At 47.7% G+C, this 27087-nt stretch overlaps 1 protein-coding gene and 1 long non-coding RNA gene across 6 annotated transcripts in view; one reads left to right on the top strand and one right to left on the bottom strand.

Moving 5' to 3' along the window:
- GFOD1 (Gfo/Idh/MocA-like oxidoreductase domain containing 1) overlaps window positions 1-14081 on the top strand; it is a 109183-nt gene extending 95102 nt beyond the window's left edge. For all 4 annotated transcript variants that reach the window (XM_082344504.1, XM_082344503.1, XM_082344506.1 and 1 more), the window contains exon 2: window positions 6989-14081. In XM_082344504.1, coding sequence (XP_082200630.1) covers window positions 6989-7908 — 920 coding nt within the window. In that variant the 3' untranslated portion in view covers window positions 7909-14081. The remainder of the gene's footprint in view (window positions 1-6988) is intronic.
- Window positions 894-27087, bottom strand: LOC309606873. 2 transcript variants are annotated; one of them, XR_014232093.1, is made up of 3 exons: window positions 20069-27087; window positions 3395-3713; window positions 894-2390 (listed from the first exon to the last, which is right to left on the bottom strand). It is a non-coding gene; the product is annotated as an uncharacterized lncRNA (long non-coding RNA). The 2 variants fall into 2 exon arrangements; XR_014232094.1 differs by having other exon boundaries at window positions 19973-27087.

The following is a 27087-nucleotide window of genomic DNA, read 5'->3' on the forward strand; positions in this document are numbered from 1 at the left end:
TGGTTGGTTTCTTCTACTAAACTGTGAGCTCCTTTTCATCTTTCTTACTCATTTTTTGGGTCCCAGTGCCTAGCACAGAAATGTTGCAGGAATGGAATATAAAGGAAGATAATGAGTTCCCTGCTTGAAATGCAGGGAGAGCCCTCTCTGCCTTGGATGAATGGGGTTGGAGGGGGGGGGGAGCTAGGAAGCTGTATCTGATGGGACTTCTTGTGGGGCTCGGCCAACCTGCCGGGACGGCGCAAACCAGCCTCCAGGGCCAGCATCCGTTTTGGCTTTCAGAAGATAAGGGGCTGTCAGCACAAGTGGAATGATTGGGAAGAACTGGTGGGAAAGTAGCATCGGCCTCACAGATCGCCACTGTCGATTAGATGAGGGAGTGTGTAATTGGAATTGTGCTGGCAGGGGGGGATGCTTTGAAGTTCCAGGCTGATTATGCTAAAGAATGACTCTGGGGGGCTGGGTGGCATCCCTATTTTCCAGGTACCACCTACCTGATCAAGGGCAGGAGAGGACAGCAGCTCTTTGGGACAGCAGAGAGCATGTGTCTTTCCCCGGAGGTGTCAGTGGGAAGCCCCTTGCCCTGCTCCTGGGGTCCCTGGGATGGGGTATCAGCCCTCATAAAAGCTCCGGTCTCTGGAAAGAGAAATGGGTGGGTTCTCAGCCACAGCTTGGAGACTCTGGGCTTGGAGGGCGTGAGGGGCACAGCTGCCTGAAAGCGACTTTGGGGTCTGTTGGTCGGAAACTCCTTCCCTGTGGCACTGAGTCCTCCGAGGGCCGTGGATATCTGGACTCAGCACACACTCAGCAGGCTCTGGAGGAAGCAAATTCTCCATCTCCCTATGAGGGATCTCAGAAGGGCAGTAAAACTCCTTCTGAAATGATTTCATGTAAAAACTCCTGACAGGGCTTCCCTGGTGGCGCAGTGGTTAAGAATCTGCCTGCCAATGCAGGGGACACGGGTTCGAGCCCTGGTCTGGGAAGATCCCACATGCCGCGGAGCAACTAGGCCCGTGAGCCACAATTACTGAGCCTGCGCGTCTGGAGCCTGTGCTCCTCAACGAGAGAGGCCGCGATAGTGAGAGGCCCGCGCACCGCGATGAAGAGTGGCCCCCGCTTGCCACAACTAGAGAAAGCCCTCGCACAGAAACGAAGACCCAACACAGCCATAAATAAATAAATAAACAAATACTTTAAAGAAGAAAAACAAAAAAAACAAAAAACAAAAAACTCCTGACAAAGAACAGGCATACTGCCTTGCACATGGCACTTTCACCTTCCAGAAATTTCCCATGATCTCATTTTCTCCCCAACTTCTGCTCCGTGACATGGGTGAGAAGGCATTAATCCCACCATCCTACGGACAGAGAGCTCTCACTTTATTTGCTGACAAGGGGTTCTTGTCTTGATAAAGTAAGTTGGTTCCAGCCCAAAGGCTCCCCAAAGACCCAACTTAAGTTCCTTGTCCTCACGCAAACGGGCAGACGGTGTGCATGGAGGTGGGTTAGGAAGACTCCCCAGGACACGCAGACCAGTCTCCACATGGCCTCTGCCACCCACCAGAGTCACGTTGTTCCCCCTTGACAAATGCAGCAAGGTCCCAAGACGGCCACTTCTGGTGCAGCCACAGGCCCCTGGGTGGAGCCAGCTGAGCGTGGGGGCAGTGGTGTCCCCGGAGGGAGCAGCAGGGTGGCCACCGGCTGCCATAGCCCAGAGAACCAAGAAAGCTCCCGCTGTTCTTCTGCATCGCTGTGAGAGCCAGTGGGCTTTGCTGACACTCTCCAGCTGCTCGGGAAATGTTTGGGGTTTGGCAGAGCCTCCAGCTTTTCCTCGGGCACCGGTGATTTTCCCCCGGTCCATTTCGCTCTGCCTGTGGATTTGGAGTGCAATCAGGTCCGTATGTTTCAAGTCCCTTTGCTTGATTCTCTGCCGCACGATTTTCTCTAAAGTTTTGGATCTCTTGCCTTAGAAGGAAGACACATCTTGCCACAAGATGATATGAACCCCCAACTTAAAGGGAGTGTGTGTGTGTGTGTGTGTGTGTGTGTGTGTGTGTGTCTGAGAGACGTGTGGATGCAGGACAGTGGAGATGGCACTGCTGTACTTCCGGCAAAGTTGTACACGCAGGAGTGACAGGGCGTAGGCTGTCCTCTTAGGGTTTGCAGCGCAGAGACCAGGGTGGTCATTTTCCTGTTAGGGATCAGCCATGGCAGCTCTGAGGGCGGGCTCTGCCTCTCGCTGAGCTCTTCAGTTCCTGTCTCCTTGGGAGAATCGACTTACCTTCATAGCAAAGGAGTGTCAGGGCCACGGGCTTGCGGAGGATGCCGCTACTTACTTTTCCAGCACAAAATGGAGAGGGCTTTTCTCTGAAGAGCCCATTCCAGCACTTTCTGTGGAGGCGGCAAGAAAGACATGGTGCTAAGACATATGAAAATCATGAAGACACCAAAGACCTATGATATTTCTGGAGAACCAGACCCAAAGCCCAGGCTGACAGGGGCGATCTGGAAGGCAGGGATCTGTCTGCTTTCTTCGGGAAAAGTCCCCGCATATATTCAGTGGCATCTGACACACCCGGAGTGTGGGCTGTGTCACCCCTCTGCGCAGACAACACAAGCTCCCTTTATATGGCATGTGATTTTAGGGGTGAGGGGAATGCTCTGTGCCACGCTGATGCACCAACACACACACACACACACACACACACACACACACACACACACACACACAATCTGATGACTGAAAGTCCACAATTAGAATGGTATTCTTTAGCCTAAGCCCTTGATTCTTGTTAAACTGCTAAGAACATTGGAGTTTCAGGTTCTGGGCATTTTGGAAGGGCAGATTTTGGTGGGGAAAAGCAGGCCAAGAGAACCTAAGGATCTTGGTGGTTGGGGGATGGTCCCAGAGAGGGCTTTGCAGAAGCCCTACCAAGAGGTAGGGTTGAGGGAAGATTGCGTAAAACAGAGAAAACAGGGACTTCCCTGGTGGCACAGTGGTTAAGAATCCGCCTGCCAGTGCAGGGGACACGGGTTCGAGCCCTGATCCGGGAAGATCCCACATGCCGGGGAGCAACTAAGCCCGCGAGCCACAGCTACTGAGCCCGCGTGCCTAGAGCCTGTGCTCCGCAACAAGAAGCCACCGCAACAAGTCCGTGCACTGCAACAGAGAGTAGCCCCAGCTCACCACAACTAGAGAAAGCCCACGCAGCAACGAAGACCCAACGCAGCCAAAATTTAAAATATAAATAAATAAACAGAGAAAACAAACTCTGCTCTATAAATCTGTGAGCAGTCTGCTAGCTCTGCATTTTGGGGTCCTTTGAAGCTGGAAGCATTATCTTATTTTTAACAATAACGTTATGTGGGCTTCTAGGAGTTATCTTACAACTTACAATGGAGTTGCCTGTTCTGCAGAACCCCAGGGGGCCATGCACAAGCTGGGGATGTGCGGGTAAAGTTTTATGTATACGTGTGAATTGATCTTCTGAAGAGAGTCCGTAGCCTTCACCAGAATCATGAAGAAGTCCTGTGGAATTGGAACAGGAAGACCTGAGCCTTGGAAGCATCACAAGTTCAGGGTCAGAGGGGCTTTCATCAGCTCCCTGGGCACAGGAACTGGGGCAGGTCCGTGAGCTCTGGAACCTGCCTGCCCGCCCGTGGCTTTGGAGGGCCCTTCTGCCATCATGTTAAGTCTTCGTGTCTCCTTTGGACCTAAAAAAGAAAAACAAATGTTTTTCTGACTGTAAAAGTTAAAACTCATAAAATATGGAAAAAGGTAGTGAAGAAAATAAAAATCAGTCTTAATCCTACTAATCAATTAATCACTGCAAACAGTTTGAGGTATTCCCTTCCAGGTGTTTTCTTTTGTCCTTTTAAGAGAGAGTTGAGATCATAGGATGTCTATGAATAGAGCCCTTTTCACTTAACATGGCCTCATAATCATCTTGCTTGCCATTAAGAAGTCTTTATAACCATCGTTTTCAATGGCTGCACAATACTCCATTATATGGACGTATTACAGCCTACTTACCCATTCTTCTATTGGGCATTTGCATTGTTCTTAGCTTTTTGCTTTAATAAATTACGCAGTGACGGCATCTTTGGGCGAGAAGCTGTGCTTACATTTTAGAGGATTTCTTTATGATAGATTCCTAGAAGTCTCTTTTGACTTTTGAAGATGTTGCGTGTTAAGACGTTGCCAAGACCCATCTGTAAAGTGTGGACGGTGCAGAGGACTGTGGGCAGAGAGGATACTTAAGAAAGCAGAAGGCCCAGCCTTAATCCTTGAGGAAGCTGCTGTCTAGTGTGGGACCACAACAATAGCCCAAAGGAAGAGATGCCTGTATCTCAGAATCTTGGGGGAGGCAGGCCTGCATTTTTTCTGGAAAGGGAGTCTATAGCTTTCACCAGTATCTTTTCATCTACAGAGCTTCAAAGAATTACCCATGCGATGATTGCTTTGGGTATGTGGAGGGGAGTGAATTATTTTTCTCAATTTATTTTTTCTTTTACTGTTTTATCTGATAGTTCTTAGAATAGAAAAAACAAGATAAACTTGTTTTTTCATGTGTCGTTAATATGACAATAGCGTGTACTCAGAAGATGGCCATCAGGGGTCTTGGTTTTGTGGACCCTGAGATAGGGTATAGGAGAGGCCACAGCCTATACCCAACAGGTGTGAGGCAGATTTTGGCAACAATTGTCACCTGTACCTGCAGTGACCTACCCATCTGTTTACATAGAAATCTGCTCCTGCCAGCATGATCCCGTGTTACGTGAGCCTAATGCCGATAGGACCATATTATCAGAACAGGATGTCACACAGGTGCGCGGCACTTTTGGTAACACAAACCAATGTTTCCTCACCCCTCTTCCAGAGCCTCAGTCCTCACCTGGTTACTCAGAGGTAAAGAAGCTTCTTACTGTTCATTCAGGGTCGTCAGGAAAGCCAGCCCAACTCTGCCAGTGTGGAGGAGGCCAGGAGATGGGGTCATTGCGTGGCTCCAGGCCTTTCACTCGGGGCTGGAATTCGATGTGCACCTGGAAACTGACAGCCATCGATTGTATTTATTTTCTCCAGTCTGTTCTGGCCACTTCTACTGCTCGGCGAGCTCTTCCAGTGGGAAAATGAGAGCACCACGTGCCTGTGGCCTTGCCCAGGCATCTCCACTGGACAGACGCCCACAGTTGTAGGACTTCCACGGGACCCTCTTAGCTGGGCTTGCTGGGAGTGTTCATGGATTTTGTCAAGTCAGGTGCCTGTGGTCAGGACAACTGGGTTGGGTGCGAGTCTCGTCACCCCATCTCCCTTGTGGCATGTCCCTTGTCTTTGGCTGGGGTGTTCAGCTCTCCATAGGAGGGTCTACATGCAAAACATGACCGGGCAGCAGAGAACTCATAGGCAGGCATGTGCCTTGACTCCGAAGCTCCCCAATCTGGCATCCTGCAATCTGGCTTGCTAACAAATCGGTATACTTTTTAACATTTTTAAAAAAATTTTTTTAAATTTATGGCTGTGTTGGGTCTTCGTTTCTGCGCGAGGGCTTTCTCTAGTTGCGGTGAGTGGGGGCCACTCTTCATTGCGGTGCGCGGGCCTCTCACTATCGTGGCCTCTCTTGTTGTGGAGCACAGGCTCCAGACGCGCAGGTTCAGTAGTTGTGGCTCACGGGCTTAGTTGCTCCGCGGCATGTGGGATCTTCCCAGACCAGGGCTTGAACCCGTGTCCCCTGCATTGGCAGGCAGACTCTCAACCACTGCACCACCAGGGAAGCCCAGTATACTTTTTAAAAAATTATTACTTTATTTTTTTGAGTTCCAACTGGCTGTTTCTCCAGGTTCAGCTGAGTCATTTTTCTTCCCTGACTCTTGGCTTTATCTTGGAATAAATCCTTTTCTTATTCCCTGTCACTCTCCTATCATTGGATCTTTGGTTTTCTCCTGACCCAGAACCACTTGGTTTCCTAAAGGGCTTCCACCTACCTATAACTTAGGCACTCGGTAGAGTCACCGCATAAGCTTAATTCTTATTTGGCCTCAGCTCCATTGCCAAAGGCACCGACGTCCGCACCCTCCCAGGCCGTGAGACAGATGAGGGTCGAGTCAGTGCCCATCCCTCAGATATAAGGACTATCCGCTCTTCCCGTAAGGAACAGGAAAACATTAAAGGAACACATCTGTGAGCACAGCCAGCTCTAATCCATAATGCAAAATAAACAAGCAGGAAAACACTCAAAACATAATCCTTGGTGTTTTCTTGCTTGATTATTGCAAGCAATAAACAAGCTTGCAGTAAACAAGCTTGCTGGTTGTGGGAGAGAGAGCTAAAAGCTTAGACTTTTGAAGCATATGGTTAAGAAATTCTTCCTCTTCCTTAATCAGCCTCGTGTTGCCGTGATTTCAGCTTATATGTTCAGGTTCTGTCCAGATAAAGACACTGTTCTCTTCTCTACATATGATATTTTTAATAAAAATTATATTTTACAAATAAAATAAAACATATAAAACATTTCACATGTAAGATAACTTTTAATAAAATATATGTAGAACGTGATATTGTACTCTTTAATAGAACTTACATTTTGTATTTAAATATTTTAACTTTCCAAGTAAAATATATTTGTATATAAAATGTTATAGATTCATATAAATAAAACATTAAATGAAGCATTTGATATTATATTGGCAAACATTTTAAAAATTTCTGAAATATAGACTTAAAATGTATGGAAATAAATCTTAATATTTAAATCAATGTGATGGTTTAAGACTAAAGTAATTCGACTTAAATATTTAAAGTAACACTGAAATGTATAGAATATGTTATTTTTGTATAAGTAAAAGGTGTTGTAAGATGTTTTAAAATTGTAGTAAGGGTAGCTGGTCGGGTCTGGTTCCCGGTCCATAACTTACGATTTGGGGGCCACAGCGCCCCCTGTCGCTCGCTCGGCGCCAGCGCCCTGACGTGCTGTTTGTCCTCCCGCCCGCAGGCATCGGCAAGAACGTCATCTGCGACCGCACGGCCACGCCGCTGGACGCCTTCCGCATGATGTCGGCCGCCCACTACTACCCCAAGCTCATGAGCATCATGGGCAACGTGCTGCGCTTCCTGCCGGCCTTCGTGCGCATGAAGCAGCTCATCGAGGAGGGCTACGTGGGCGAGCTGCTGGTGTGCGAGGTGCAGGTGCACGGCGGCAGCCTGCTGGGCAAGAAGTACAACTGGAGCTGCGACGACCTGATGGGCGGCGGCGGCCTGCACTCGGTGGGCACCTACATCATCGACCTGCTCACCTTCCTCACCGGCCAGAAGGCTGTCAAGGTCCACGGGCTGCTCAAGACCTTCGTGAAGCAGACCGACCACATCAAGGGCATTCGCCAGATCACCAGCGACGACTTCTGCACCTTCCAGATGGTGCTGGAGGGCGGCGTGTGCTGCACCGTCACCCTCAACTTCAACGTGCCCGGCGAGTTCAAGCAGGACGTGACCGTGGTGGGCTCAGCCGGGCGCCTGCTGGCGGTGGGCACCGACCTGTACGGGCAGCGCAACAGCGCCCCGGCGCGGGAGCTGCTGGTGCAGGACGCCACGCCCGTCAGCAACTCCCTGCTGCCCGAGAAGGCCTTCAGCGACATCCCCTCGCCCTACCTGCGCGGCACCATCAAGATGATGCAGGCCGTGCGCCAGGCCTTCCAGGACCAGGACGACCGGCGCACGTGGGATGGGCGACCGCTCACCATGGCCGCCACCTTTGACGACTGCCTGTACGCCCTGTGCGTGGTGGACACCATCAAGCGGTCCAGCCAGACGGGCGAGTGGCAGAACATAGCGGTGATGACGGAGGAGCCCGAGCTGAGCCCCGCCTACCTGATCAGCGAGGCCATGCGCCGGAGCCGGATGTCCCTGTACTGTTAACCCGGACTGGGGACCCAGCGCGACCTAGGGCTCCCGCCTGGGGCCCAGAGAGGGGGAAAGGCTGGGGGAGAGGTGGCCTCGAGGAGTGTAGGGGCGGGGACGTGGAAAGGCAGGGTGAGAAAATGGCATCTGGGAGGCTGAGCCCCTGTCCGGGTGAGGGGCCCCGAACGAGACTGTTGGCACGGTGACCCACGCGGTCCCTGAGGTCGTCCCGGCTGGCGTCGGCTGAGACGCAGGCGGTCAGCCGCCTCTGCTGCCCTTTACTGTGAGAAGCCGGGAGGGGTTGCCGGTCTCCGCCCCTCATCCGTCGCCCCCCACACCTTGGCCTCCTTGGCAAGCCAGATTCTCCTGCGTGCTCTGAGCCCCGTTTCCAGTGGCGAGCTCGGTTGGCGGGAGACGGCACATCTTCACGTGCCCACGCAAGCCTGCAGGTGTGTGTGAGGGGTGGGGGGCCAGTGGCTAAAGAGAAAGTTCAGGTTCCAGGAAGCCACTTCAAGCGTCTGAAGGAAAAAGTACTTGGTAGCAAAGTGTACAGCTTTCTGGATGGATTGGTCTTCCTCCCAGGAAGCCCAAGGGAGGGAGTGTCTTCCTAACTGGCTCAGTGCCCTTTTCCTGGCCTGAGGTAGGGTAAGGGAGGGCCAGGAACAGCAAGCAGAGAATCGGGTTCCCTTGAGCCAAAAGGAGAGAGCAGGGGTACAGCCTGTGCTGAAGCAGATGAGGCAGAGAAGAAAATATCCCTTCGGATTTGTCAGCAATTAAAGGCCCATTTCCGGTGGAGTGGAATTGCCTGTAAGGAGGGATTCGGTACTGGAGCGTTGAGGTTGTCCTTTCACGGGACCGAGGAGACAGCGGGAAGGAGGTGTGGGTCTGACCACAGGCTCCTGTGCTATCCTCCAGGACCTGGGGGCAGCCTTGCGCCCCAGGGTCACAGTGGCAATTCCCAGCAGAAGGGAAAGTGAGCCAGCCCTGGACCCATCTCTCCTAGCAAGCTGGGGAAGGGCTCTTAGGAGATTCCCCAGCTTTGTGGATTTTAAAAGGGAAGCCTTCAGGTCCACTGAGATATAATCCTCTCCCCTTTAAAAGAAAAAAAAAAAAAATAGTCAAGGCTCTTTTCCTTAGCTTGGACCTTTGCTTTCACGCATCAAAAAATGAAAAATTTTGAATAGGTATTAAACAAAAGGACAGCAAGGCACATAATTTTCAGTGTTTCTAAATGGGGTTTGAGAGCCCTCTGAGGTGTATGGTTCCCGTAGGCTGAAGAAGGCTAATGTAGGAAAAAACATCTTCTTCCTCTTGGTCTCCTGTCTCTCTTGTCTTGTCATCCTCTGCTTACAGGGAGGGCTTTTACTGGAGATGGCAAACTGCAGGCTTGGAGCAGGCAGTGCCAGAAGGGAACAACCAGATACACACACACACATACACACACACACACACACGGGTTTATAAATGCTCACTACCACCATTGTCACTAAAATCGCTCTTAAAAATTCAGACCTTGTCTTGAAAGAAAGCCCAAGTCAAATACATTTTGAAAATGGGGAATTATCCTTTTGTTATCTTTTCTTAATCCTTCACCCCACATAGGACATTTGTCGAGCTTGGCTGTGGAGACTATTACTTGTAAATGTACACAGCGTTTGTTCACAGTCACAGAAATCCAGCCGTTGTCTTTGGCACACAAGTGACATTTAGACATCTTTTCAGATGGCCCCGCAGTGGAACTGGAAGGGAATTTAAGGGGCTGAGAGTGAACCCCAGGCTCTGAGTGGGCAAAGTCCCAAAATGAACCATGCGATCAGTTGCTCCCTCCTTCCTCCTCCCAGGGCCAATACACCATGAATCCCAGGCTGCCCGTGGGTACTGCGTGGCCGTGTCCAAACACCGCGGGAATGTGGTATTTTCTAGCACGGAGGGGTAGGGATCACCTCCCTAGAAAGAATTACCCCGCTTCCTGGTCCCTTACTACAACGTGGGGAGGTTAGTGAGCTAAAACTCTCCATGGTACGATTGGTCCCTGCTCCGTTGACAGAATCAGCCTGCCCGCTTTCCTAGCTACCAGTTCAAAACTAGAGATTTGGTGGAATGGAAGTCTCCCAGTAAGAATTTGAGCAGAGAGCCATGCCATGGACTGTTTTGGTTCAGATTCTCCTAAATTCCCCTCTGGATAAATAGCTTTTGTGGAAACTGAGTGGAAAGAATCTTTTCTTTTTCTAGTTGGCCCCGAAAGGCTGTGATCAAGGATGTAGAGAAAGGAAACTAGTGACTCTATGAGTCTCATTTTTCTAAGTCATTTATAATCTAAGTAGGGCTGTTCCTGGGGTTTCAGTTTTGTTTCTGTACTTAAAATACTTGGGACTTCTTTCCCCCCAAAGATCACTGAGCTCCGTGATAAATATTTAGTGTCTAAAACAAAAATTCTCATTTGAGGCTGGGGTATATGGAAAGAATATACATTCTTAAAAAGAAGCATGAAAAATATTTTAGTAAGTGTTCTTAAATTCTTTCTACTGAAATGCATGTAGTAGGTAGATGCAGGAACAAGTGGAAGAAAAGACATAGTTCATTTTCTGAGTGTAAAAACTACAGTAAATGGGTTCTTTAGTGCTCCTTGGGCCCCAGTCCTATCACTTGCAAAGACTTGATTAGGAGTCACAATATAAAGCTGAAATCTCAAGCTTTCAACAGCATTCTATGGAAGGACTTTGTCCCAGCCCAGCACCCCTAATAGTCCCCTCAGGGGACTGGGTACCATCAGCTGGGTTTGAGCTCAGATGAAGTCTCTGGAGTAACCCAGCCCTCTCTGCCTTGTTTAATGTGTTTCAAGGACCCAGAGTAATGGAAGCTCCATTTTAGGGTCATCACATTTAGTCCCCACTTGCCTGATTTATTCCCGTCATTGTGAGGGGGATTCTGATGCTGAACATTAGGGCTCATGCCACTGGCGGCCTCTGCAGAATGTTCCAAATTCCAAATTCTGAGAGGGGGTGTAAGTCAGGGTAACCACAAGTGTTTGGGAATGCTCTGGGCTTATTTGGAAGGGTTGGATTCTCTGAGTTTTCTCCCGGAGAGAGAGTTCATGACCACTGTCAGCTCCCCTATGACTTCTCCCCCCGATGGAGAGGAGTGGCAGGGGACCACAGATCCTCCTTAGCCCACCAGGCAGCAGAGACCTCGGGACTCTTAGGGCAGCTTGGCCGACTCCAGCTCAAGGTGAACTTCTCCCAGACCCTTTCTCCATCCTCAGAGAGCCACGCCAGTACTCTCTGCGCTCCCACATTTCTTGATCATCTGCTGTGTGCAGGGTATTTTAAATACGTTATCTCGCTTAATCCATAAAAACAACCCTGTAGTATTGGGTATTGTCAGTCCCATTTTACACATGAGAAAATTGAGGCTGAGAGGAAGAGTAACTTGCCCAGAGTCACAAAACTATTAAGTAGAAGTGGGGTCACCTGAATCCAAACCTTTCTTCTCCTCCAAACCACGTTGCCTCCCACGAAGGAAGGTTTGAGCCTCTGCAATTCCTGCCGGGCAGGAAAGCACTTCTTGTCGAACCCTGTCGGGGTCTGTGGAGCAACAGTGATTAGAGTTCAATGTGACCTGCGTGGGGCGCCCCTCTGCTGCTGTCGACACCTGCCTGTGGAGCAGGATGCCACGTTTGATGTTCTGCCAGAAGGTTCCTTGTAGAGCTGCAAATAGAAGGAGTCGATTTTTCTTCCTCTTCCAAAATGGAAATATCACTCAGCTTCTTTTCAAATCAACTTCCTAAGTTGATTCTGATTATAAGCGTTGCAGCAAGCCACAGAGTTGGGGATTTTCAGAACGTTGGCCGATTATTATGGGTGGCCTTGGGTTTTGCTCTCACTGAGTATATAACATAGGAAAATGTCTTTTCTCAGGGAGTGGGACTTTGACAGTTCATTTGTTTGTGACTCAGATTTTAGCTGTGCGTTGCATTTGTACCTTTAGACTTTCTTAACTCTTCATCTTGTCTCATAGCCGCAGCTGTTGAATACGACCTGTGGTCACAAAGTAGGTTTCTGATTGCATCACTTTTATTCTGGTGGGTTTGGGGCGGGGGAGGAATTCAGCGTTGATAAGGGTAACCTGGGGAGAAAGTAAAGCCAGTTGCATCTGGAGGGACTTCAGAGCCCAATATATTCAGTTCCTTTATTTTTACATCCCCAAAAGGTTAAGTGATGACCAAGGTCACACCACTTCTTAGTGGTAGAGCCAGGACTAAAATCCCAATTTTCTGACTCTAAGTCCCATCCTGCATCTTCAGAGCTCTCAGATGGGGAGAGGGAGGCCCACAGAGGTGAAATGACTTGTCTCAGGTCCCAGGGCTAGTTGGTGCAAGAGTTGCAGTTAGAACTCAGACCTGCAACGGACTGTAGTCCCTGAGCTGTTGCAGCTGAATCAGTTTTTTAGAAACTCAATTATGTCTTGAATTTACTCAGAAAACTAGCTGTTTAAAATTTCCCATTGTGACTATAATGTGAACAATTACCTCTAATTTGTATTCTATTGGCAAGGATGGGGGACATACATTCAGATGTTCACCTTTGGGATTTCCCGAGGCCAGCTCTACTTCTGGGCTCTCCCCTGCCCTCTGGCTACAGATCTAGGTCTTGACTAGCTTAGGGCTCCTGCTCCACCTACCGCCTCCATGTTCAGTCATCCAAATCCTGAAGTTTATAGGGCAGAGGTCACGACACTGGGGAGTTTTTTTTTTTTTTTTTTTTAAATCAACTCTCAGAGCCCTGCCTTTCAGTTCCCTTTCAGGGACAGGGAGACGCGTAATGAAATAAAAGCTGTGCTTGTCTGCAGCCCATGGGCCCACCCCAGCCTGTCGCATCCTGGGCAGAGAAGCGGGAGGATGGGGAGTACCCCAAGTTTGAGGGAACAGCCCTGAGTTGGGCTTCAGAACTTTTCCCAAGAGGAGTGTAGACCTTCTGTGCTTCTTTAAGAGGTGATGGGCTCAGTGGGCTCATCAGAGTGTGCAGGTGCAGCCAGTAAGTACCGTGTACCTGAGTTCCACACCGGTTAGCAATGAAAGGCAGTGGCCTACTGGCTTTTTCTTCCCCATGTCACGGTCCCTATTTGCTGGAGCTCTTGAGAGGGGCACCAAGCGTCTGGCTCTGTCAGGCTCCTCAAGTGTTGCACTACTGAATACTCTTGAATCTGTTGCCCCTTTCTGTTTACGCCAGCAGTGAGCAGAGAAATAACAAGGCCATGTCACATGCAGTGGCTTCGTGCTTGGCGTGGCAATCGTGATTGCCTGGGTGGTGTGAGCAGGGGCCCCAGACTAACCCAGGTCAAGGTCTCTGCTGTCCCCTGTAGCCATCACAAGGGCTACGTTGTTGAATGAGCCCCATGGTTTCTCCCCAGAAACTCCATGACTGATTGGTGACTCTAGTCCCAGGCTAAGAAACGGAACCCAAGGAAGCGACCTGCCCGCTCCTTTGCTCCCCTCCTTCCCCATCAGGCATCCAACCATACTTAGTATTCTTGCCCTGTGCCTTGCCCAGGGGAGGGAGAAGGTTCTAGTAATTATGGTTTTCTGTTGGTTGCCTGGTGCTTTTACTGTTGTTTTATTTTGTTGTTGCTGTTTTTAACCGAAAGTTGCATTTGTTTGGTTGTCAATGTCGAGTGTGTGTTTATTGTTCTACAAACATGAGTATATATATGTATGTATATGTATAAAAACAAACATAACATATAAAAAGTCAAGGCATGTATACTAGATATTTTAAAGAGTTATTTATCAAGGGAAAAAGATGTGTGTTATAAAGTAAACAGAGTCTATATTTTATATATAATGTAGATAGCAAAAAATAGCTTATAAATTATAGAAGGTTTGGGTTTTCTTTTTTTTATTATTAAAGCAAAAAAAAAAAAAAAAAGACAATGAACGCACCTGTTCTTAGTGTTTTAAAAGCCAAACTGCTGTGGGAGGTGGTCTTCCCTACCAGGCCCTCGGGCTGTACAGTCTGTGCTCCAGGCCCGGAGCTGATGCCTTGTGTTACCTCTGCAGTGCTCAGGGGGCCATGGTTACCATTACCCCGCCAGCTGGCATGTGCCGCTTCAAATGTGGCTTCCTGCTGTCCTCCCCAGGTTGTGTTGGTGGGATAAAGGAATGGAAGTAGCAAATAAAGACTGAAGAGAAGATATGATTGCAGCTGTTTTCCTGTTTATTATACCTGGGTGCTCTACCTGATGAGTTAGGTAGCTGGCCAGTTTGTGGGATCTGAATTAAGAATGGGGGTGGGAATGATGGTGGTGCATCTGGGGTGTGTGTGTGTGTGTGTGTGCCTAGTGCGGGGAATCTCTTCTTGTGTCAGCATCCATGAAACAGAGCAATGGAATCCACTGACCTGCTTTTTGATGGTAGATATATTGAAGGTTAGAACTGGAGGCACTTTAGAGCAGTCTGGTTCAAATCCTGGCTCAAATTTTGGAAATGTGAACATGGAGGGGAAATAACCTGCCTAAGGCCACTTGGGGGTGTGCGTGTGTGTGTGTGTGTGTGTGTGTGTGTGTGTGTGTGTGTGTGAAAGCCCAGTCCAGACAAAGATGATAACAGACTTTAGATTGCGGAGCACATTTTAGAATTCTCTATTATATCAGGATCTTAACCTAACACCTCCCACCAAGCCCTGTAAGACATATTCAAACAGGCTCAGTTGCCTCTTTAGAAGAGCGTCTTTGCTTACGTCGTTCTTAGCGGTGTTTAAGGGCCACCATCTTGGACTGAGCTCAGCCGAATTTGAGATTTGCATGGATGAAGTCTCTCATGGATGGGCTGATCTTTCCTTTCCACCCTCTGCTGTCTTAGACAACACACAGGTAATTCTTCTGGCCCATGCTTTCCCTTCACTTAAAAACAGTTAAGAATTGGGAAGAAAAATACAAAAGCTGAGATCCCCTTGTTCATTCCTTCATGAGCAGATCATGATGTGAGTGCATTCAGAACGTAGCCTGTCCGTTCAGACAAAGTTGCAGCAAATCACTGCACTCACATGGATTATGACAGCGCACACATGACATTCTCACACCTCACGATAGGTTCTGAAGGACGCCGTGAGCGAGAGTGCTTTGTCAGAGCGGAAAGCCCCACTTGGCCAAATGTAACATATGGTTGCGATGAGGTCCATTTCTCTAGTTTCTTCCAGCCAAGTGGCCTGCGAGCCAACCCCTGATGGAAGACTCCACGCTCCTGAGCGTTTATGTACATTTTCAATCCAGTTGTTCCTTCACAGATTTGGAATCTCTTTGTGATGCTGGTTTCTCTCAATTTAGGCTCACTTCTTGTTACGTAAACCGGGGATTATGCCTTGTCCTACTAAATTACAGGATATGATCACATTGCTTTCGTAGTCTCTGAACTGCTGTTTAAAAAGAACAGTTGCAATCACATTGCAAGTCATTCAGGTTGTATCAATAGTTTACGGGTCAAACGAAGAAGAATCTATGTCTCCTCCTATGCCGATCTAACCCCTCGCCACTCTCCCACCCCACCACACACATACACGCACACACACAGATACACAGGACCATTTTCCGGTTTCACCTCCTTCTTTTATCTTGTGCATTTTTAGCACCTATTTTGACAAGTCTGGGTGATACAACATGAAGGATAAAATAACTGCTACAATTGTTATCAGGATGAAATACACATCTACAAAGTATGCACAGTTTTGTATACAAATGAAAAAATAATAATTTCACCTCACTCTAGGTTGTATGCTCCCATTTTATCGACACACATTTACCTTAATCTTGCCTGAGCAAAAAAGATCCCTCAGCCTAGATATTCCTTGGCAGTCCCTACATGCACTTGTCGGTAGCAGTGCCCCCTGCTGGAAGGCTGGCCAGGAAGTATGGAGGACAGAAATGGAACAGACGCCACTTCATAGAGCTGAGCCATGTCACCACCAACTAGACAGCGTGACAGCTTACTTGAGCCAAAACCTCTACAAAGAAGCTGATGCAAAACATTCAAAATTCTTCACCTTGTTCGTTCAAGTTCAGGCTTCCTTTTGAATCCTATCTCTGAGTCTCCATCTTCTGGGTAAATTCCTGAGAGATGACTTGAGCTAGGACAGCCTTTGCAGCATTGCTGTGGTCCAACCACAGCTCTACAAGATGAAGTCATATCTAAGTTGGTTGTTGGACTTCCTCCAAAAATATCCTAATGAAGGGAACAGCTTTCTCTCCTCATGTTACACAGATGGTGATCACCTTGGGTCAAACCAAAGCCACAAGTGAAAATGAAAGACTAACTTTAGGAGCAACTTCTTGGGCAATTGCAGATTCATTCCTTTCTTGGTGGATGATTTGTATATTGATGGGGCGCAATCCGACAATCACCATCTGGGGTGTACATGTACCGAAGTCCCATTGTCTCTGCCCCATTCATCATTGGCCACCGGCACCTTGGAAGCAGGACACCCTGGGGAGGAGGAACCCTAAGAGGGCTGCGAGTGGCTGCAACAGATGTGGAGTTCACGTCCACAAAGCACACGAGGCCCTAGGGAGTCCCCAGTCTCGAAACACCCCCTACCCAAGTCACTACCTCCCTTTTAAAGAGACCTGAGGGGTCTAAATCAGGCCGAAGCCAGACCAAAGCTGCTTGAGGCTGCCTTGGGGATGGTGACTCACTCCAGACCCCTCAAAACCAAAGACCAAGCAGGCATAATAGCTAGTGAAACTACAGGGAGGGAAGCAAGACCAGAGCCCCCGCTGTCTTTCTAGGCCTTCTGAGGCTGCTTGTCTGGGACGTGGCGTCTAGCAGGGGGCCTGGAGCATCAGCCACCCTTCAGTGCACTGGGCTTAGGCATCTGACTTGGCACTCAGGTTTCCACCATGAAGCAGACGAGAGAGTCAGCCTGGGACCAGCAGCTGCGTAGCAGTACAGCTGTGAGATGCTGAAACGCATGTATCACTAAGAAAGAAGTGAGCGGGAAGAGGTGGGGAAAAGAAGAGAAGAGGGAACTGGGGTCAAGGCGGGGCAGGGGAGACACAGAGCAGAAGCAAGAGTGGAAATTCATGCCAAGGGTAAAAAAAGAGATGAAGGGAGAAAACTTGGAGAAAGGTCAGAGGCATGCATTGGAGATATGGAAGTTTCTGTGGATAAGCAAATGTTACATGAGATAACTGAAACGCGGTTCCTCTGTGGCCGACAGGCCTCATCTGTGCTCTGAGGACAGCTTGGATGAGGAGGAGGAGAGCGGATGAGAAAACACGAGGGAGGGATTCTTGTAGAACTTGGCAGAGCCTGGCTGACTCACTTCGGGAGCTGTTCAAAGTGATCCAACTGTCGGCATTTGCTAGAAAAATTTCCATACCAACCTCTGTGTTAACTGAGCACCAGACCCCAAGTGCACCCTGAACCCATCCTCCTTTCTTGTTGCTTTTCTTATTTGCAATCCCCGCCCCCAAACTTGAAGTTTTCAAGGATTCACCAGCTGCCATTTTGCCCTGTCCTTTAGTCCCCTCCAGGGACTCTTGGACACATTCAGGAATCTTCCAGATAGCCTTTTTCTTTTTTTCTGCACACACAGAATCTCTCATCCCTCCTCAGCTTTCAGAGACCCTGCCCACCAGGCCATTGCTACAATCTGCTTTCTCCTTTTGCACTAGAGCTTTTCTGAAGAAAGTCTCCCGAGGGAGCAGGCCCGGCCCAGCAGGAGCGGATGCTCGTCAGCTACATCCAGCCCTGGCTTCTGCTGTCCTGGGTCCCCTGGCTCGGCCCTCGGATCTGTCCTGGGTCTCGTCAGGTTGCCTGTGAAATCCAGCCTCTTCCCTTCCTCGTTTACAACGCCCTCTTGCTTTCATTTATCCATTCAGCCGAGCGGAGGTCATGTGATGAGAGCCTCTCCACCTGTTTTCCTGATTACCCAGCAGGTGTTGTACCTGACCCGCTCTCTCATCCTGGCCGGGGGAAGCCAAGGCAGACATCTTTCCCCTCTAAGGCTGCATCTCATCCCTTCCCAGCCTGCTCTCATTCCCCACCTGGAATCTCTCCCTGTCCACTGAACTCTCCCTTCATCCTTCAGCTTGGTCGGAGTATGGATTCAGGGAGTCTTTGAACTTGGATGGAAAGAAAAAACCAAAAACCAAAAAGGTGCATCTTAATTTTCACTAACTCTACCTGAAATTAGCATTTTCTTCAATTGTAGCATCAAGTTACAGTTGGATTAGCAGTATCTGTGACTTTATCGCCAGTAAGAATCGCATATATCTTCAGATCTTATCACTGGCTTTACAGATATCTTGAAATATCATTCATACTCATCACTTCTCTAAAATCATGGAAATCTATAACCAGATCTTTTTACTTAATACTGCAGTTAAAAGCCCATACATTGCCCTATCACAACTTTTAAAAATTTGGGGGGTAAATATAATAATATAATTTGTTACTTTATAGTCATATGTGTCTTATTTTATACATTCAAAACAGTATTCCGGGGGTTAAACACATCACTCCAAAAAGGGATCCATCGGCTCCACCAGACTGCCAAAGATATACAAGGCACAAAAAAGTTGAGAACCTCCGAGTATGGCAGAAATAGCCTTAGCATCGTCCTTACTCTCAACTATAAACTTTTTCCATGGTTATTGAATATGATTTAAATAATGACACAATTAGTTTAAAAGAGGTACTCTGAAATCCAAAGACCCCTTCTGGGTGTCTGAACCCATGTCTTCCTTTGGAGGAAGTTCTTACTCCAAAGCCCTGTTTCCCAAACAAAGCTGAGCACCAAGTACCAAAAGGGCCGTCTTAATATAAGCAGATTCTTGGGCTCTGCACCACACCACCTGAATTGATTTGGGGGCAGAAGAGGTAGCTGGAAATTTTTAAAGTGCGAACGACACAGGCATCTATTAAACAGCCCACACTGTACAAAGAGGTATTATACAAGGAAAGTTAAAATCCCTTCCATCCCAGACCCTCATTTCCACTTCCTAGAGGCAACTGCCATCCACAATTTGTATCCTCTCCCTGAAACTATCCCAGCATACAGACAAATATTATATCTCCTGTACACACTGCGGGGTCTTACTCTTTTTTTCTTAATGTATTTTTAACCTCTTTCCACATCAGCATGTAACATTGACCTCATTCTTTTTCATGACTGTATCGAAAAAAATCTACATGAAAAATTCTAACTGAAATGTTTTTAAGCTCTGGAGATAGATGGTGGTAATGATTGCATAATCATGTGAATTTCTGAGGACCACTGAACCATACACTTAAAGATGGTTAAGACGGTAAATTTTATGTTTTGTATATTTTACCACAATTAAAAAAAAAAAGTTAAGCTCCCCAAGTAATTGAGCTGCAGCCCCAGACCCTACCTCCTCCTCCTACTTCCCTTCAGGTCAGGCAGCCTGACATCTTGGAAATGCCTACTCCTTTTTGCCTCTTTGCTGCTATTCAGGGCCCTCTTGTTCATATTTCTTTTCAGAAACAAAAGCTCTCCTTTCCACGGGTGGGTGTTACCAGAACGCAAGTGGATGAAAGGTTCTTTCCTAAGCCTGTCAGGAGTCAGCAGACAGCTGCTTCACCACTGACAGCCCCAGCTCTGGTGAGGACAGAATCCTTTTCAGCTCTGGAATGTCTTTCATCCTCAGTGTTGAAAGCTTTGTGGAAATTGGGCCAGGGCTCGTCAAACAATTCAAGCCTGGTCACAAACAACCCCAAAAGTCTACGCTAAGGCCTCCTTGGACTGTTTTTCACTGGCATTTTGACGTCCTTGACCCAGCTAAAGGGCTCGGAAAAAGCCTTTTCACCAGTGGCCTGTTCAGATAAGTTAAATCCCCTGAAATTCAGCACCATGTGGGGTATCCGTAGGGTTTAATGTACTTCCATTGGTCTGTGGACTCTAGAGCAGTTCAGATCAGAGAGAACAGAAGCTTGTCCAGAGTCCAGCATCCTGGAACTGTCACCCCAGGCAGATGCTCCCAGAGCCTTGGGCCATCCGCGTCACATCAAGTCCATGGGAAGTATTGCCTTGGCTACAGACGGACTCAGGGCACTGAGTCAGACACTTACCTTAGTCACCTGGAAAAGTTACTGTGACACCAAATTCTTGTCTCTCCCTGTGAAGGAATCACTTAAACTCTCAGTTTTAAAAGCCTCCATACGTACCTGCCACATTCAAGTAGCTTGGCTCTGGGAGTTTGTCCAAGCCTCGTCAGTAGGGTCCTGCCTGTGACGTGACTGTACTGGAGATAAGGATTTTCCCATGTCCTGTCCCTCCCTGGAGGGTTTTGCCGTGTCATTGCATACATCCGCATTCCAGCACTTCACGGAAGGAGGCTTTGGTTTGGTGAGGCACGGCTCTGAACTTACAAGTTCACTGGAGATTTCTTTTCAGTTTTGGACTTCTTACTTAGTTAATAACTTACTAAGGGCAGTAACTTAGTTACTAAGTTACTAAGGGCAGCCCCTGCCCTTCCCCCGCCCCCGCCATTGCCAGCACTGTCTGTCCATCCATTCATGAACTCTATTCCATGTCCCCTCGATCAGATTTTTACCAGCTCACACATCATTTCTTTGGGCCATCGGGGCCTTGCCTGGCCCCGGCATGGCTCATCTTCGAGCCGGAGAATCCAGGAAGCCGCAGAGGCCTGGCTCTTATATTCAGAGAACTGTGGGGTGGTCACACATCCACTGTGTTCTCCTTTCACTGCTGCCTTTCCTCTGAGATCAGATTGCTCTCAGACCTCATTCTGTGACTGAGGTCCTGGCAGTTACCCTATAAGGTGAAGTAAAGGAGTCAGGACAAGCCCCACGGAGGTCAAAAGGCCCCAAATCTCCTGGCAAGATGGGTTTTTTTAGATAAAGCCTTTGCTCCCAGTTGCTGGCTTCCCTTGATGCCTGATAATAGACCATTTATAGCCTTTTTAGAACTGTTTCCCAAAAGTTAACTAGTTCTAGGGTGAGTTTCAAGGGACTTGACTTTCAGCTAAGAAAAGAAATATAATCAGCATTCAATTCAGCTTCTTATGTTCTGGGCTCCTAGTTGGCAACATTTTCCTGCAGGACACCTGAGAGATGGCACCAACTACAATGGGAGTTCGGTGCTCTGTGATCATTTTTGCTTGGATTTTTAATCAGAACCGTCCTCTACCCGGCCTGTGCTCCCCAAGTCCATTCTAGGGGGTACAGCCGACTCTTGGGCTAGGGACAGATGTGTATATATATATATATATATATATATATATACACATACATACATATATACTTCATATATATTTTACATATATATGAATTTTACATATATATATATATATATATATATATATATATATATATATATATATATATATATACACATATAACTTTGAAAAGTTACCTGCAGAGCAGCGATTCTCAAAGTGTGTTCCCTGGCTCAGCTGCATCACACAGGGAGCTTGTTAGAAACACAACTCCTCGGTCCCACCCCAGACCCTGGATACACAGGGCCTAAGCCCAGCGAGCCCTCCAGACCAGTGTGAGGCACGCTCACTGTATCACGGCCCTAGGTGAGGCTGTCTTCCATCTATCCCCGTTAAGAATCACAGTTCTAGACAGTGGTTCTCAGCCCTGGCTGCATCTTAGAATCACCTGGGGACCTTTCACAAAATAGATACCCTGGCTCCTCCCATAAGCCCCAGGCTCTGATTTAACTCACCTGCCGGAGGACCCAATCATAACTCTTCAGGTGACTCTAATGGACAGCCAGGGTTCCAGAACTGCTCCCACTGTTCTCTTTGTAGATTTCAGCAGCCTCGTAAGTGACCACCTGTTTGTTCCCTGCTCCCTCCTCCCAGCACAGAAGGAATTTATTGCTTGTAACTCATCGTGATCACTCATCAGCCAGAGAGACAACCAGAGGGAAGACAGAGCGCATTGCCAGAAGGGGAAACTTGGATCTCTAAACCCTGCTCCATCTTATTTCCTGCTGGACTTCAGGAGAATTAAATCCTCTCGTCTTTCTAGGGCTCAGTTGCCTCATCCCTAAAACAGAAACTAGATGAATAATTCCTTCCTTTCTTCAAGTCAGTGAGATAGTTGATAGTCTCTTAAAGTCTTTTCCAGAAAAAAAAGAAAAAAACAGAAAAATTAATCTTAGCTTCTAAGAGCTTTTAAAAGGTCAGAACTGGTCTTCAGCATAGAATTGCTAATATTTGATTTTACTCCCTCCAGGATGGGCAGAAAATACTGTGAGCTGGTCAGTTTTGTGTTTTTGTAGTGTTTACAAATATGAGTTGAGTCTAAAAGGAGTTGGTACTCAGACAAACAGATGCCAAAAAGGAAGCCATTACAATGGTTTGTATTCTTACTCTGCCCTAGAATGTTCCAGTGGGCACTCAGCAGTGTATCTGGAGGGCAGCCCACTTTCATGTTCATTCCAGATCCCCCATGTTCATGGACATCTGATTCTTTTCACTTCTACTCAGCCGCCCACCTTTCCTCCCGACTTCTCCCCCCGCCCCCCGCTTTTTTTTTTCTGGCTCTGCAAAAATTTTTACAATAATCCGCCTGTGATGAATCTTCATGGAGCTTGTCCGCCCCCCATGATAACATACACACTCCTGTAAAAACAAGTAGAGTGGGCCAGATTGGAGAAAGTGAATCGGTCAAGTGTTTCCTTAATTTTTCTGGTATGTTCACTTTCTTCTTCCCAGAAAACAAGATAGGTTGTTTCCTCTCCTCCCACCCCTGGCCGCAACAGTAAGTGATGCAATTAGGAGGCTGAGGGAAGATGGTAAATGGTTTCCAGGTGTTACTGTATCAACAGTACTATGTAATTAGCCAAGTAAACCTGTAATGTCTAGGAATTCCTTCAGAGAGGAAAAAGAAAAACTAAAAAAGGAACCCACGAACTTGGCCAGAACATACAGCCAGGCCTTCCCAGCTGTGGCCCGGGTCACCCTGGGGACAGCACAGTTCTGGATGTGTTCAACATATATGAATCCACCTTCCATTCTTTGTCTACGTCCTACTCCACTTCTATAATCCAAGAACTTGCCTTTTCCCGAGGAGATGTGTGGGAAGGGGGACTTGGACAGCCAGCTCCAAACTCCCAACCCCTTTCTAGGCTTGCATTTGGGAGACTCAAGTGCAGCTGGCCAAGACCTATAGCCATGCTTTTTAAAAAAATTTATTTTTTACACAGCAGGTTCTTATTAGTTATCTATTTTATACATATTAGTGTATACATGTCAATCCCAATCTCCCAATTCATCCCACCATCATCACCCCCCCCCCCACTTTCCCCCCTTGGTGTCCATACGTTTGTTCCCTACATCTGTGTCTGTTTCTGCCTTGCAAACCAGTTCATCTGTACCATTTTTCTAGATTCCACATATATGCGTTAATATACAATATTTGTTTTTCTCTTTCTGACTTACTTCTCTCTGTATGACAGTCTCTAGATCCATCCACGAGCCGTACTTTTTACTAAGTGTTCTGATCAAGGTCAGTGACCACTTTTATTCTCTTTTCCATATGCTCCCCTCGCTGCTGAAGAGACTTGTCTTCTGGATCCCAGGTCTGCAGTCCTATCACGCCACCTAGAAGTTTCTCAGGGAAGTTGGTAAGGGTTTAGATGTGTAGATTCTACACACTAATTCTGAGAGTTCCTACTGCTTTTATGACTAAAGAGATTTTTGTACATTGTTTAATTTTCTGGTTGCATGTTTGATTCACTTTTTTTAAAAAATTAATTTATTTTTTTATTTATTTTTGGCTGTGTTGGGTCTTCGTTTCTGTGCGAGGGCTTTCTCTAGTTGCGGCAAGCGGGGGCCACTCTTCATCACGGTGCGCGGGCCTCTCACTGTCGTGGCCTCTCTTGTTGCGGAGCACAGGCTCCAGACGCGCAGGCTCAGTAGTTGTGGCTCACGGGCCTAGTTGCTCCGCGGCATGTGGGATCCTCTCAGACCAGGGCTCGAACCCGTGTCCCCTGCATTGGCAGGCAGATTCTCAACCACTGCGTCACCACGGAAGCCCTGATTCACTTTTTAAAAAAATAATTGAGGGGCTGTTTTAGCTTCTAACTGTTGTTAAATCCTGATGAGATCAAGCTAGCCTCCAAGACAACTTCTCCTTGCTTTGGGGCATATTTGGAATTCTGTGTTCATTTGGATATGTTTAGGTGTATAAAACAGAAGCTCAAAATAACAGAGGTTTAAACAAGGTAAGAGCAGCTTTCTCTCTCCGTAACAGCTGAAGCTGGAATGGTGGGATTCTCAGCCAAGTAGTCAGGGCCTGGTTTCTTTACCTGGTTGCTCCATCTTCCCTAGGAAGTTGTCTTTGTCTGGATGGTTCTAGATGGCTCACAACTGGGTCTGCATTCCAGCTGGCAGGAAAAAGGACATGGGAGAACGTGTTCCTTCTCTTTAAGGGTATGACCCACAGCTTCACACAAATGTCCCCTCACATATTCTGGCCAGGACTTAACCTCCTGATCACACCTGCAGGCAAGGCTTAGAAACGCAGCCTTGATTCTGACGGTCCTATTACGTTCACACCTGTTTTCCCACTCTGACCCACCTAGACCTAATTTCCACGTTCACCCTTGACTTTCGATTTAGGTCCCCCCCTAAAGACTCAGCTGCAGCTCTCTTCCCACTTGTGCTCCAGCTCCTAGCCCGTCTCCCCACCTCAAGAATGTGGTTCCAGTAAATCCTCCCCGTTCTCGCCAGATCAGCAATTCTTCCTTTGCTACCGTACCATTTCATAACCATACGTACATGCTATTTCTTCCTCTGGACTTTACTTCCTTATCACCCCAACCCCAGCTGCCATCCATTTCTTTGCTCCTCTTTGCAGCAGAACTTCTCAAAAGAGCCACTGATACGTTGTCTCCAATTCTCCTCCCATTTTCTCCTAAAACCACTCCAATCAGGCTTTTGCTCTCAATGATCTTGTCAAGGTCATCAACGACCTCCTGTGCTCAATTCTCAGTCTTCATTTTTACTTGATGTGTCAGCAGTATTTGATACAGCCGATCGATCCCTCCTTGATATACTTTTTAAAATTTTATTTATATATTTGTTTTATTTATTTGGCTGCATTGGGTCTTCGTTGCTGCGCATGAGCTTTCTCTAGTTGTGGCGAGCGGGGGCTACTCTTTGCTGCGGTGCACGGGCTTCTCATTGCGGTGGCTTCTCATTGACGAGCACGGGCTCTAGGCCCGTGGGCTTCAGTAGTTATGGCACGTGGGCTCAGTAGTCGTGGCTCCCAGGCTCTAGAGCACAGGCTCAGTAGTTGTGGCACGTGGGCTCAGTAGTTGTGGCTCGCAGGCTCTAGAGCGCAGGCTCAGTAGTTGTGGTGCACGGGCTTAGTTGCTCTGCAGCATGTGGGATCTTCTCAGACCAGGGCTCGAACCCGTGTCTCCTGCATTGGCAGGCGGATTCTTAACCACTGCGCCACCAGGGAAGTCCCTCGATATCCTTTTAAAATTTGGTTTCCAGGAAAATCTCCTGATTTTCTTCTTACCTCACTGATTGCTCCTTCTTGGTCTCTTATGTGAATTCCTCCTTTTCTCTTGAACTTTTGATGCTGAAGTGTCCTATCTTTCCTTCTCTCCTTCATCTGCCCACTGCCGTGGTGATCTCATGGCTCTTCAGTAGCCTTTATATGCTGACAACTCACAAGTTTTTATCTCCTGCCTGGACCTCTCCGCTGACCCCCATCAGTCGGGACCAATCAGGAGACAGACACCACATAGTAATTTGAGCTGGGACAGTTTCATATAATTATCACAGCGGACTGGAGTAATGGAGGATTGGCTAGCCGGGAATAAATGCGACTCTGAAGAATACAGGAATAGCAGCTATGGGGAAGAGCCATTACTCCTAGGGCTGAGCTAGAGAGCCCAGGGAGGGAACAAATCTGGAAGAGGGGACGCCCATTCACACCCTAGGGCTGAGATCCAGACCTGGTTGGAGAGGGAACAGCTGCGGTTCATGGGATGGTGGAGAAGTTTGCTCAGCTGCTGCTCTGGTGGGACTCGCTGAGAAATGGCCCATTTGGGTGCTGGGCAAGCTGTCTGCTGCTTGGTGCTGTACCTTGAAACCTGTGGCAAAGCTTCACAAAAGGGTACTGAAGGAAGCCATCCATGACGGGGTGTCTGGTGCTGCACCTGCCAGGAGCTGACTTTGGCTGTCACCCACTGCAAGAGTCAAGCTCTGTAGATGCCATGCAGAGTGCAAGTGACTGCCAAGAAGAGTTCACCAGAGTCAGGAGAAGAAACCCTTTCTTCTTGCAGTGCCCTGCCAGGGCACTCTGCTGAGAAAACTTAATATCATGCCAGAGGGCAAAGTAAAAATGTTTACAGGGTTTAGCTCCATTATCACAGAGCAGGCACTGAAAGGTGGATTTGGAGCTGAGAGGCATTTAACTGACATCTCCGGACTTGTGATCAATCATCTACATGACATTTCCACTTGGATGTCTGATAGACATCTCAGACTCACTATGTCCAAAACTGAACTAGTGCCCAAATTCTCCTCCCAAACGTCTACCTGCCGTCTTCCCCATTCTTGCAGTTGCTCAGGCCCAACTCTCCAAGTCATTGCTGACTCTCACATCCTAGCAAATCCTATTATATGGATGGACGTCTCTCTGTGCCATGCTGGTCAGGTGCTCCTGAATCAAGGCAGAGCTGAGCATTTCCCCCTTTATTTCCTCAAAGAAGGAAAACATCTGCAAGTGAACAAAGGACATTGCATTTTATTACTCTTTTCCTGTAACAAACTCCACTGCTGCATTTAAAAATGTTACTTATGCCTTGACAAGTTCTTTTTTGTTTGTGTTTTTTTTTCCTCTGAGAAATGCCACTTCTCCTAGATCCTTTCTCCCCCGACATTCCTAGATAGCAACTTTTTGATGCCGAAGCTAGAATAAGGCCAAGGGCTCATCTTTCAACTGAAAATTAAGTATTTTTCATGATAGGTGACTAGGAATAAATCCTTGTGAAAGCCTGGTTATTTCATGGATCTCGGGATCCTTTGCTGTGTCAAATGTACGTGCAAGAGATGCTTCAGCAATACCTAAGGGCAGATGTTAAACAAAATGATTCCATACACCATCTGTTTCTTTATAATTTTGTGCTTTTCCTGAGTCATTACAAGAAGTGAAGAGGGTCCTGCTCCTTAAGTCTTATCAAGATTTCC

The sequence above is a fragment of the Balaenoptera borealis genome, assembly GCF_965194805.1.
Source record: "Balaenoptera borealis genome assembly, chromosome: 12".
In the NCBI taxonomy this organism is placed as follows: domain Eukaryota; kingdom Metazoa; phylum Chordata; class Mammalia; order Artiodactyla; family Balaenopteridae; genus Balaenoptera; species Balaenoptera borealis.